Source organism: Gavia stellata, chromosome 8, assembly GCF_030936135.1.
Source record: "Gavia stellata isolate bGavSte3 chromosome 8, bGavSte3.hap2, whole genome shotgun sequence".
In the NCBI taxonomy this organism is placed as follows: Eukaryota; Metazoa; Chordata; class Aves; order Gaviiformes; family Gaviidae; genus Gavia; species Gavia stellata.
Window position 1 is genome coordinate 38,782,846 of NC_082601.1, and position 12,565 is coordinate 38,795,410.

At 43.6% G+C, this 12,565-nt stretch overlaps 1 protein-coding gene across 1 annotated transcript in view; it reads left to right on the forward strand.

The window, feature by feature from the left end:
• CPS1 (carbamoyl-phosphate synthase 1) overlaps positions 1 to 12,565 on the forward strand; it is a 96,531-nt gene that overhangs the window by 3,826 nt on the left and 80,140 nt on the right. The window contains exons 2-5 of the mRNA XM_059820495.1: positions 4,753 to 4,862; positions 8,974 to 9,118; positions 10,198 to 10,287; positions 11,024 to 11,080. Of these exons, the coding sequence (XP_059676478.1) occupies positions 4,753 to 4,862; positions 8,974 to 9,118; positions 10,198 to 10,287; positions 11,024 to 11,080 (402 nt within the window). The remainder of the gene's footprint in view (positions 1 to 4,752; positions 4,863 to 8,973; positions 9,119 to 10,197; positions 10,288 to 11,023; positions 11,081 to 12,565) is intronic.

The window sequence follows — 12,565 nt, forward strand, 5'->3', positions numbered from 1 at the left end:
AGCAGATCAGAGACCCCTATGGGCTCTCTGTAGGGGTGCTTGGCACCACTGGTTTCAGGGTAATCAAGCTTCTTTATAATTCAGTAACGGGCAGAGAGACTGCAGCTCAAAGCTTGTATCATTTAATGCTCATCTGAGGCCAATGTAGTTAAATGGGGATGTAAAGAGTAGTACAAGCAATAAATAGGTGGCTTGTAACAGTATAGCTGGCTGGGAGAGCTATAAAAACCACCAGGAGCAAGCTAAAAATATAGTTAGAAATGAGAGGGAGAGGAGGAAAATTTTTGAGCACTGGCTTTAGAAACTAGTTCAGATTACTGTAAAAGGGCTCTTCAAATATATTTTGAGGCAGGTGGAAAGTAACTGAGCAAACGACTGCATGAGAAGCAGAGAGATGGGTGAGGAGGTGAAAGATCAGTCACAAGCTACTCTGCCTTTCTCCCTCTGGAGGTGAAAGAGAAGGGGGGGTAAAACGGGGCCTGTTCCCATAGAGATGGGGAGTACTTAGTGAGCTGCTACTGCAGGGGAGAAGAGGGATGCTCATTTCCTCAGGTGCTTGCTGACTTCTGCCTGCTGCCTCATCTGTCTTGGTTCCCCCTCCTCCTTTGACTTTTGTCATGAACAAATATTTGTGGCATTGTTGTGAACAGCCTTAAGACGAGTTCAAGTTGTAGGAGCTGTGACTTTTCCACCATGGTACCTGTGTTGTGTTTCTGGCTTTGCTTTCTCTTAGGCTTGGATGGTAAAGGAACTAATCTAAAGCTTCTCCCTAAAGCTAGCCTAAGTGTGAATCATCTTTGGTGTATCCCAAGACACTGACCTGGCTTTTAATTAATTTTCTTTTTATTTCTGCCCTTTCTTCTTCTCTTAATTTTAGCCAGAAGCAAATGCAAATGTGTTAAAATAAAACTATATGTGTGTGTGTGTGTATGTATATGTATGTGTGTATATATATATATATAAAAAAGGGTTGGCAAAGGAAGTCTTGACTGTTAGCAATGTCCAGATAGATTTCCAGCCTGTGATGGCATAGTACTCACAAGAAGAGACATTTTTCTATCAAAGAGAAAATTCTTCTTTTGTTGCTGGTTATTTGGTCTTGAGAGAGTAGATACAGTACAGTCCTGCCACCAGCTTTCTACTGTAGAAGAAATCCGGTGGCTTTTGACTTCTCCTGCATTTCTGATACGTTGGCTGTTACGTAGCCAGCCAGATTTGTGTGCTGAGAAATGCGGCAGAAGCTGTTGTGCTGCGTGGAATCATGGCTTGCCTTAGAAAAGAGCTGTTTTATCATCATCTTACTGGAGGGAAATAAACTGGCCTGCATTGAAATCGAGTCCTAGCTGCGTCTCTGCCATACATCAGTGCCCATCCTGGCTTTATACTTGGCATACTCATAGTCCTCCATCAGTTCAGGGTTCAACTTAGCCTTGCCAAAACAAACTGAGGGATTTCTTTAAAGGGGCAAAACTTGATTCCCTTGACTGGTTACTCTGTAAGGCAAGTAGAAAAGAGGAAAAATTACCTGTTCACTTTCTAGTACAGGGATTTATAGCAGATGTGCTTTAAAAAACAAATTGTACTGCAGATCTTTTGAGATTTTGCAGATCTTTATCATCCACCCTGTAGATGGGAAGGGCTGCTAGAGCAGGGAACTAACTGGAACTAAATTAATCCAGGTTTTTTTACTTTCTTATTGTTTTTTTGGGTTTTTTTAACTGCTACAGTGCTTTGTTTACTTCATGTATGAAGTGGGACCTGAACTAGTTAACTCTTAAAGTTGCTTTGACAAAATGCACAAAATCTAGCAATACCACAGCAACAGCATGACCCTTTCTCTTAGCCATTTCCATCCTCAGAGCTCTTCAAGAGCCCTGCAGCCTCTCTGGAGCACAGGGAGTTCTGCTAAAGGTAAAGCTACTGGCGTGTAGGAAGGAGAAATCAGATTGCAAATGGTGTGTCTCATATAGGGGATGTGTGTGTAAGAAACGTTTTTGTTGAGACTGCAACAGAGATATATCCGGCACTACAAAGGAGTGCTTCTGAGAGTGGTGGAGACAAAAGGACCTCATGGAAGCTCTGGGGTTTTTGTTTATTTCTTGCTTGTTGTTTTTTTGAAAGTGAAAATCTCTTCCAACTAATCCCTGATTGAGCCAACTGGTCTTCTCTATAGCCTGTAAATCACTTTTCACATTAAAAACAAAACTGAAAAGACAAGGTAGGCTGGCAGCTTAGGGATATGGTAACACCTCCGCTGGAAATGTAAGGAAGAATAATTGCTTCTAGAATGCTCAACCAACAAACCAACCACTTAATTAAGAATAATAAATCAAGTAAGCGAGGGAAACATTTGAACATCTATCCCTTGCTACAGCTGAACTTGCAGGCAGGTTATCGTTGCTCAGGGACATTCTTCTGCATTACTTGAATGCTGTGTTGGGGCTCTAATAGTACAACAGGGGCTTCTGTTCAACAGAAATTATTTCTGTGCTGGTCTAGTGTGTAGATGGACAGGTGATCTGTGGTGGGAGGAAAGACATGCAGATTCCTGTCAAGTACTATAGTGAGGGTGAGGCTCTAAAGGTGACAGTGATTGCTATGGATTTGGGCCCTCAGGGGTTAGATGGATCTTAACCTTTCTGGTCGTTCCACTGTTGCGGACTTTGCTTCCTGAAGGATTCTCCCAGGCTGTGTTTGCAGTTGGGACTGCGATTCAGGTGATTACCCCAACTTGTATCAACGAGTGGTAGGACTTGCTTGAACTGGAGTTGATATTTGGGTGGGCTCAAATATGTGGCCTGCTGAGGGAAGAGATCCATCTCTTGAAACCAAGCCTGAGAGAAACCAGTTCCTACAGCCAGGCTCCCATGTTGGCAGCATGGGTAGGTTTTCAGCAGCCTTCAAAAAGGGCAGAGGTCCTGTCCAAAGCCCAATCTGAGGCACCCATGCGGCCTCTGTGCTTTGTAATGCTTTGAGTATGTGGCAGCTTTCTGTAATGAGAGGCTTAGAGAGATTAGGGAGCTGACCAAACTGTAATTTTTATTAGGGCTAAATCTAGGGGATTTAGCCACAAAAACTATTATTTATAACTGGGGAGGGAGGAGATTTTGGTGTTGCTGACTATCACATCCAATGGTGTGGGAATGTTCAGAAAATGATGGATAAACCTTTTGAGAATGACTGGATGTTTGACATTAATGAGGAAAAAATGCAAGGCTAAAAGCATCCCAGATGCACAGAATTCAATTACTTGGCAGTGCAGTTTGATTTTTAGTGTATTTTGCAGTACATTAGTAATTGATCTGTGCAGTATTTGTAACTGCAGAGGAGCTCTAGATGAATGTTTGCCATGATTGTTACAAAATGTTCAATGCTGGGAATTAAATTTCTCCTTGCTGTGATTGTTCATCTGATTTACGGCTAATGGAAAGTAGCTCTCCTGCTCCTTTCTACAGCAAATTGATCTTGATTCTTCTTTTAAAAAAAAAATCCCAGTAAGAGGAATTGTTCTGTAAAAATAACCCAATATGAAGTTAAATCATGTTGAGAGCTGCTGCCTGGTGGACACGCTTGCAACATCTCCTGTGGTGCAGACCATTGGGGTTTTTGCACTGGTGGTCACTCTGTGACTGCAGCCTTCCAGAAGTGGAAGTTTCTCAGGGCCCAAAAGGTTCATCGTCCAAATTCTTTTAAGCCCTGAAATTCACTGGCAAATCTATTTCCAGCTTTGCTTACTCTCTCTCTTCCCCTGCATGTCATCAGTGATCCTGCTGTCTGAAGGCAACTCATTCTGTCATTTCTGTTGTGCATATACTTGTTATTTTTTTGGTAGAAACTGGAGTTCCCAGCTGGTTTCCCATCCAATTCCTGGACAGGCTAAGAAAGGTTTAGTTTCCAAATGAGGCAAAAGAGGGTGTGTTTAGTCTGTTATGTGCAGAGACCTAGCTGTGCCACTGAATCTCTTAACAACTTTTACAAAAGTCACTCTCTGTGTCCCTTTTTACTCAGCTGTAAAATAGTGATTAAGCCTGTAAGGGATCCCACAGTTAGTTTGGGACTCAGTTCCGCTAAACACTCTCTGAAAGAGGTGCAGTTTTATGGGAAGTTTTCCTCTGGGCTGCTTGTTCCGTATCTAACTCTTCCAGGACAATTTATGCCGATCCCTGAGGTAACTGAGACCACAAGTGTCCATCTGATCCACGAGTTCCTCTCTTCTTGTGTCCTACAGCGGAATGGACTGGTATTTTGAATTTTGCCATCTGACACCAGTCCAACTAAGCATACACTTATTTTTAGTGGTTTAGCTGTACAGCTGCAACAGAAGTTAAGCACCTATCAAAGGTCACAGCTGGATGAGAGCCAGCGTACTCAGCAGAAAGCCTTGAGCAAACAATGAGGAGAGAGGCAATCCTTTCCCTATGGATGATATTGGTTAATTGCAAGATATAATGGGTGGAAGAAATGAACAAAGTGATATGGAAGGGTGATCCCACAGTAATAGCAGCACATGCTCTGCTTGCAGTGAGGTTTGCCAGATGCCTTGCCTTCATTAGGAGCACGATGTTTCCTAAGTGTTAGAAAGAAAAAGAGCATCAGGAAACTAGTAAAGGAGACAGTATCTTGTCAGCTGGGAATGGGAGAGGGGCAGGAATACTTACGTGAGGCATGAAAGGCAGGTGTCTTAGGTGTTACCTGTATAAACATCAAGCCTTTTCCTCCCTTATTTGAGTCTCTTCATGTGCCTTTCTCTAGGCGCAGACAGCGAACTTGGTGCTGGAAGATGGGACGAAGATGAAGGGCTATTCTTTTGGCTATCCATCCTCCACAGCAGGGGAAGTCGTATTCAACACTGGTCTTTCTGGGTAAGGCAAAAGCAAATGAGATATTAGCACCAAAACTTCTCTGGGAGCTTGTTAAAGTGTGAAAGCTGCTTGAATCGGGACTCTACGAGCTTGGAAAAAGCGTGTAGTGTTCTGTATAAGAAAACACTAGTCCAGGGCTACAGGGAGAGAGATAGTTAATGAAGAGACTTCAGGCAGTCCTCTTGTGTCATAGCATTTGTGATGATGAGCGACTTTAATAACTGATATAACTAAACATGATGGTGAGGTATGTAGGGATCTGATCACTTCCCATTGAAATACAGCCATTGCTGAGTCAGAACAGAGGAGCTGCCTTTGTTATCCCTGCACTGCCCTGATCAAATATAGAGGTTTGAAGCATCTGCAGCCTTCTGGGTAATGGGACTTGGCTTCCGAGTGCAAAATTTTTAAATCCCGAGGTTCCCAAGTTGGTCATCTATATGACCCATCCCTTCTGACACTTGTTGGCTCATACCACAGTTATGGATGCATTTAAATTCTGTGCCCTTTCCAGCTAAAGGGTAGGATCAAATCCATGCCTAACCTAGCATGACTCTGTCTTCTTGAGTGGTAGAAGCCAGTGGCTGACTTAGGATGGCAGCCAAATGCTGCTGGTGCTGTTGTTGAACTGCTTGAGGAGAGGAAATCTGCCCAGAGGAATGAGGCTTTTGGTTAGGAGGGGGACCTGTCCCTAGGGAGGTGAGACAGCTCTGAGGTTGTTGGTGCTTGAGCTTTTTCTGCAGTCATTCATAGCTGTCTGCCCAGCTGCCTTGCATTCCCCAAATTCTGCTCCCCTTTGGAGAAACCAGTACTCACAGGATGAGGTTTTTAAATGATCTCATTGGTGAGAATGTTAAATTGCTGCGGAGGGGAATCTGTTTGCAAAGTTTTGCATTAAGAGGCAATTATTTAAGTATTTTGACAGCACTAATTACTGTCTGTGTTAATATACCTGCCAACAAGCAACTGTTTAATATAGATCAGAATGATGGAGGGCACCAGAGTTCTCTTCCTGGTGATAGATTATGGGCAATAAATCTTGTCACATCACAAAAGTCAAGGAGGACCTGATGGATTAATTTCCTCTCCACATGTTACTGTGGCAGCAGAAGCTGCGTCTGCTCATTTTCTAGTGATTTGGAGAGGATGCCTGTGAAGGAGAGATCTCTTCTCTTCTGTGCTGGGGAGCATATGGGCATGGAGGGAATGTTCAAAATGTAAGGTTGTATCTTCAGAACACTCTCCAGGAACATGACCTTGATTGATTGATTTGGAGAAGAGGAAGACAAGAATTTGCAGCATTGTTGCAGATCGTAAAAGTGGCAGATTTGCTACCAGTCCAGGGATTGCTGTCCAGTGAAAGAAACCCTGTAGCACTGCCTAGTGCTCCTGAGCACAGTTATCAAGACCTTAGGTATCCAGAGGAATCCAGCCACCTCTTTTCATTGACACAGTAAGAGGCTAAGTGCCTTAGTGAAGGAGGTGCCCAGGGTTGGGCCTTTTACAGACTGTCTGGGCACATAGCAATTTGTCAGTATAGGGAGCAAGAGGCTAGTATGGGGGTGATTTTGCCAAGGCTGCTGTTGAGCCTCAGACCACTGCTTTCTGTGAGGTGGGTATTTCTGGACTCTGAGTGGGGTGAGCATGGGCTCTGTACTGGAATGATTAATATGCTGCTCTGCACCTTGTCTCCTCATCTGGACTCCTGCATTCTGATTCATGTCGTAGAACTGGGAGGCAAAATACTTCATGTGCGTACAGCTTTCAGGCTTGAAGTAGCTAAAGCTGGCTGAAATGTTGTCATATTACTCTGGAACAGAGGGCAGAGAGCACTGTTTTGGGGGTGGAATGTTGAATTTTCATTAGAAAAAGCAGAAGGATGAACTTTTCACAAACATTTGCTCAAAAAAAAAAAATAATCCTAGTGTTGAGCCATCTGTTTGGTATAGGAACAAAAAGGAAGAGAGGAGATTTCCAATTAAGAAAGAAGAAGAATTACAACCCATAAAATGTTCCCATGTTTGAAACAGCTCAGTAAATGCATTTGCCTCTAAATAAGTCTGCATGTGTTTCCCATGATATTCTAGCGAGAGAACTGATTGACGGGAATTTACTGAAATCGGGCAGGCCTTTGGGCAGGCACAGCAAGGATTAGACCTTGCAGCATCTTTGGAGCTCGTGCTCCCATCTGCTGTTCTGTGCTCCACAAGGCATTGTGCCTGCTTAAAGGGCATCGTGTCTCAGTGCAGAGCTGTGCCTTCATACCCCAGCCAAACCCAGTGGCTCTCTGTCCTTGTTTGCTGATTACAAATAGCATGCAAAGGTTAATTATATTAGCTTTGTCATTAACAAAGCGTCTTTTGGAAGCGTAACCAATTGACTCGGAAGGAGAGAGCAGTGCCAAATGCGCACATGCCATGCACTTACTGCAGTTCTGTGATCACACTGCACTTTGTGTGGTTGTTTACCTGCAGCAGGAGGTATAGATTTGAACAGCAGGAGAGGCTTACCTGAAAATATTTCATGACCATTGTTCATTCGACATGTCATTTCTCAGAGCTGGCTGGTGTGCTGCGTTGTCTGTATCTGCCTGCAACCATTCTGGGTTTTGTGAAGTTTCCCAGTGTTTGGCAATTAATCTTCTGGCAGTAAGTCCAACGTTCCATAAAAATGTCTCTTGTGACTTGCTGATATCTGGTAGATGGCTGGAATTGCCAATTTTGTATTGTTTAAGCAATGATGGCAATAATAAATTATATTTTGTATAGGGCGGATTCATCCTGAAGTGTCTTTATGCATTTAGCTAAGTATTTGTTTGGATAACTTCATCTGTTGCTAAATTACAGCTGCTTTTGGGTTGAAAGACAGCAATTGTTTAATGGATTGCCTCAATAGTATGCTACAGTATAAGGGAGAAAGTGAAGGACTGTGTGTTAATTTAGCTGAAGAATAGGAGCATGGGCATGTAGACCATGTTTACCTTGTCCCTGTCTTTGGGGTTGAAAGTGAGACTGGATCTACTGGATCCAGAGGTGATACTTTGCAAAATCCTAGGTTCAATCCTCCTCTGCAGAAGAATGTTCCACCACGCTTTTAGATCTGTCCTTGCTGAGAAGGGTATTCAGGAAGGTGCTTGAACAAAGTTGTTGTTCCTGGGGCTTCTTCCTGGGCTAAAGATATAAGGACATGCTTAGGGGCTTTGTGACCAGGGTGGACTGCTGAAAGCATTGTCTTCAACTTGCCTTCTTCAGAGATACAGAAACCAGCTTCCAAGCACTTAAGAGTCTTGTCAGTGAAATGTGTGGTGTCCTGTGGGTGGGAACCTGGAGAGTGCCTAGAAGAGAGGTCGGGCCTCTGCTGGGAGAAGCTGCAGAAGTGGTACTATGGCAGGGTTTGTTGACAGAGCGAGGTAGGAGAGAAGAACCCAGAGTAGTAGTGAGGAATCACAAGGATGATTCACAGCTGCTTCTCTGATCCCCAGACAAAAAGACAGGCATAGATTTGTCTACCTGTTCCCCCACAGAAAGGGCAGTTACAACCCTGAACATCTCAAGACCTGCAAGCTCCAGAATGGGGAAGGGACCGAGTCTGGGCAAACAGCTCTGTTGTCTGTCGGCTTTTCAGTTTGAGTTTTCTATTGCCACTGAGAGGCAAGTTCTTACACTGCGTGAAGGGAAGGAGACAGCAATGACAAAGCACTGCCCACATGGGGTGCCCATGGAACGACCAAGCCCCAGCTGTCATCTATGGGTCCAGCGATATGCCATGCACTTACTGCAGTTCTGTGATCACTCTGTGCTTTGTGTGGTTGTTCACCTTGCGTTAAATCACAAGGAGTCTGAGTTTGTTAATAGCTCCTATGCTTTTCTTAAGTGAAATCTGAGAAGCCAAAGCCTTTCCTTGTTCTCAGTGTCAAATGTTTAATCACAGATGGCAAAGTCAGGGCAGATTCACAGGTGTGTTTTCTTTTATACTGAGAATGCTTTCACATTAATGCCATTTCTATCTTCTTGTCATATGGGAATTCAGACCTGTCTTGTTTTCACTGCCTCTTTTGATTTCCTTTCAACTCTGGACCAATGTACTTTTCTTCTCTTGCTGCTTCATCTAGATACACCGAAGCCTTGACAGATCCCAGCTACAAAGGACAGATTCTTACACTGGCTAACCCCATAGTTGGGAATGGTGGAGTGCCTGACACAGCTGCTTTGGATGAAATGGGCCTCAGGAGGTTTCTGGAGTCTGATGGGATCAAGGTAACAGTGGGAGACACAGAGCTGATCGAAGGGTGGTGGTAGCAGCCTGAGTGTGTGTGTGCAAGAGTCTACTGGCACCCTCATAGAAGTTAGAAGGAATCAGTGATACTCAGCCTTTCTTTTTCTTCGTCTGGATATTGTCCTTTGGAGGAATGGTGGCAAGAGATAATCCATCTTGCTTTGTGTATCAGGCCGTGTGCTGTCTGAAAGTGGTGTGTTTCCCATCAGTGATACACGTGCTACAGTTTTTGTGAACTGCTGTCCTGGACGGCTTTTTTTTCCACATTCCCTTCTGCCTCATATTTATTTGTGTTTGCCCAGGACTGGTTGCCACAGACAGATCAAATGCCAGTGAGAATGAGAAGTTTCTGTGTGCTGAGACTTTTCTCTATATGCCTGTACTACCACAAACAGGGGAGGTGACAGTTGTGTGGAGAAAGCTGTACGTACTAGTGCAGGAACCAGTATTTACACTGTGGTGACAGGGGATATTGGCTAGGAACAGGGCTGTGTCCATGCAGTGATGGCAGTACTGAAAAATGAAACAAAACCATGTAACTGCAGAACCAGTGAAATGCTTTATATCTGTCCTGAGGTGAAATGACTCCTTTATAAGCTATCTAACTCCACCGGAAAATGGAGTTGACTTTTGAAATGAAATGCCACTTAAAAGTGAAAAGCTTTCTTAAACAAAAAATGAATCCAAATAAAACATTTTGTCTTGTCTTAAATTTCCATTTTCTTTCTAACGAGAAGTGTTTTCTCAGTTCAGTACAATTTGCAGCTTTGGTTACCTGGAAGCCACATTATTCTATGAATTTCCTAAGTAAAATGGCCCAGGTACAGTCACAACAGAGCACTGAAGTCTTTACCCCTTTGCCAGGTACCTGTTCTGGGCACTGTCCCGTGAAGACTCAGGTTTGCTATCTTTTCATTATATAAGAGCAGCCATACCATGTCTGCCTGGCCTCATGTCCTGCCTGTGATATGGTTTGCAGTGGATGAATAGTGAAAAGTCAGAAGGTACGGGGCAAGCACAGTGATCCTTCAGTGCGAAATGATATTTCTTCTCTCTGCAGGTTTCAGGTTTGCTGGTGCTGGATTACAGCAATGAGTACAGCCACTGGCAGGCTGCTAGGAGCCTGGGAGAGTGGTTGCAGGAAGAACAGGTGAGCACTCTGGGGATAACTACATTATGAGAACGGACCTGTATGTATGGGAATAGGGGAAAGAACTGCTGGCTTTGAGCTGGTAACCACTCTTCTCCTCAGATGTCTTCACCAGTCTGTACTGGGCTCATTCTATATTCCTTAGTTCTCTGATTCTTCACCCCTTTCTCTTTCAGGGTGCAATGGTATTTCTGAGATCTGTCCAGAAGGAATGTTTATTAAATGGGAATGTTTGGTTCTCCATAAAACCAATACACATTAGATTATATTCTATTCTCTCGTCAATGTTTCTGTAGTGCTACTGCTAGTGGTTGCCCAGTTGTAACCTCAAGAGATGTTAGCTGCCAGAACCCCACTGACTTGAAGCCGTGGGAGTCAAGGATGTGTCAGTAGACTGCCACTAACTTATGATGGCTGGGAGGGTTAGGTGCTCATAAGTAAGGCAAAATGCAGCTCAGAAATGAGACAGATGTTTGCCACATGAGCTTTTTCTTTTGTGATTTTTTTTTTTTTTAGTGCAGAAACTGGATTTGAAGAACTAAGCTATTTATGAGTGGGAATAGGGAAGAGAAGTGAAGAACTGGAAGTGAGGCAGCCTTGGTAATAGTGCTGCTAAGAGCCAGAGCTCCTTAAACAAGGACATGTTCTTCTCAGCAAAGTGATCTGGCTGCTGTCTTTCTCTGTCTTAGCTGCTTGTTCTTTTGTGGAACTTAACCTTCTCTTGATTTTATTTCAGGTGCCTGCCCTGTATGGGATTGATACCAGAATGCTGTCCAAATTAATTCGTGACAAGGTATGCTTCCCTTGACGCAGTTGCATTAACCTTGCTATTGCTGGGCCCTTTTTCTAACAGTGCAGCAAACCTGGGGTAGCAATGCTACTGCTGGGCTGCCTTGACCTCAGATGCTGCTCAGGTCCCCATGCTCTTCCAAAGGCTCTGTGTCTTCTGTGCAGCTGAGGCAATGCTCTGATCCCAGGGAGTCCCCTCTCCTTGGCTCTGCTCTGTGTTTCCTGTTCTACGTAAGTGAACCAGCACAAGCTGATGTAAATGAAAGGCCTCACGTAGCTGTGTCTGACTAGTGTGTCAGGTGCAGCAGGTAGTAGTGTCAACTACATGTTGCCTCAGATCGTAACAGTCAGAGAGAGCAACAGCTCTCTGAGATACTGTGGATATTAGTTCACAGACCACGCCACCTTTGGTCAGTGGAAATTCTCCTGCTCCTCAGAGACAAAGGAATGCCTGCGCTAACCTAAGTTGGGTTCCTAACTCAGGCTGATTTTCTTCGGCTGAAGCCTGTTGTTATTTTTAATAGTCATTACTTTTCCCTGGTTTCCAAGAGCTGACAATTGAATGACATGAGCAGGATTATGTTACCGAATGGAGGTTAATGTTAAGGTACATTTCACGCTGGCTAAAACAGTGATCAAAGCCAGTCTGAATGTAAATGCGCCTTGGAGGCTTTTCTTTTGTAATGGATTATTTGAAGCTGCTCTTTTCTTTAGGTGATCAATTTGCAATCTGCTGTCCAAGCCCATGCCCCCTTTCAACCCACAGAGCAAAATATGAATGACCCAGCTTGCATAGAAGAATATTTGCAGAAATGAATTCTTATGGGAAGATAGGGCGTTGTCCTGCTCTTATAGACAGCAGACAAGTACAGTTTAATACAATAGAAAATGGCAATACATTTTCTACTTTCTTGTGACATACTGTTTAATGGATCAGCATTCCTTTTATCCAAAGTAACTATGCTTTCAATGTTTATCCTGTAACTTAGTGATGTATTATGGTAGTAATACCCATTATACTGGGACTCTGAGTGGTATTGGTTTATGGCTTTTAAAATAGTGCATAATGTAGCCTTTTCTCCCAGTCTTCTCAAATTGGAAAAAACAGCTTAGTATTTCAATCCGTGTGTGTTTATAAATTGGGGGTGAGAACAGGGCTTCATTATGATAAATACAGAAATGAGCAGTGACTTGTTAAACTGGACTCTAAAGGTAAATGCAGGGCACCATTTGGCTGAATGATGTGGGAGCAAGGTAAGACACAGGGTTCCTGTTTGAGAGCAATGGCTTTAGGGCTTTGTCATCAGCATTTATGGGACTGACTGTATGGTGGCACTTAACAGTTTCTGTGGTTCCCAAGAGTCTGACTTGTTTAAGATGATTCTGACCTTTTCAGCTCTGCTCTATGTAAAGCAGCCTGGAGTAGCTTTTGGTATAAGGTGCTACTCAAGATGAGATAGGATGTCAGCCACTGTTAAGAGCAAAACTC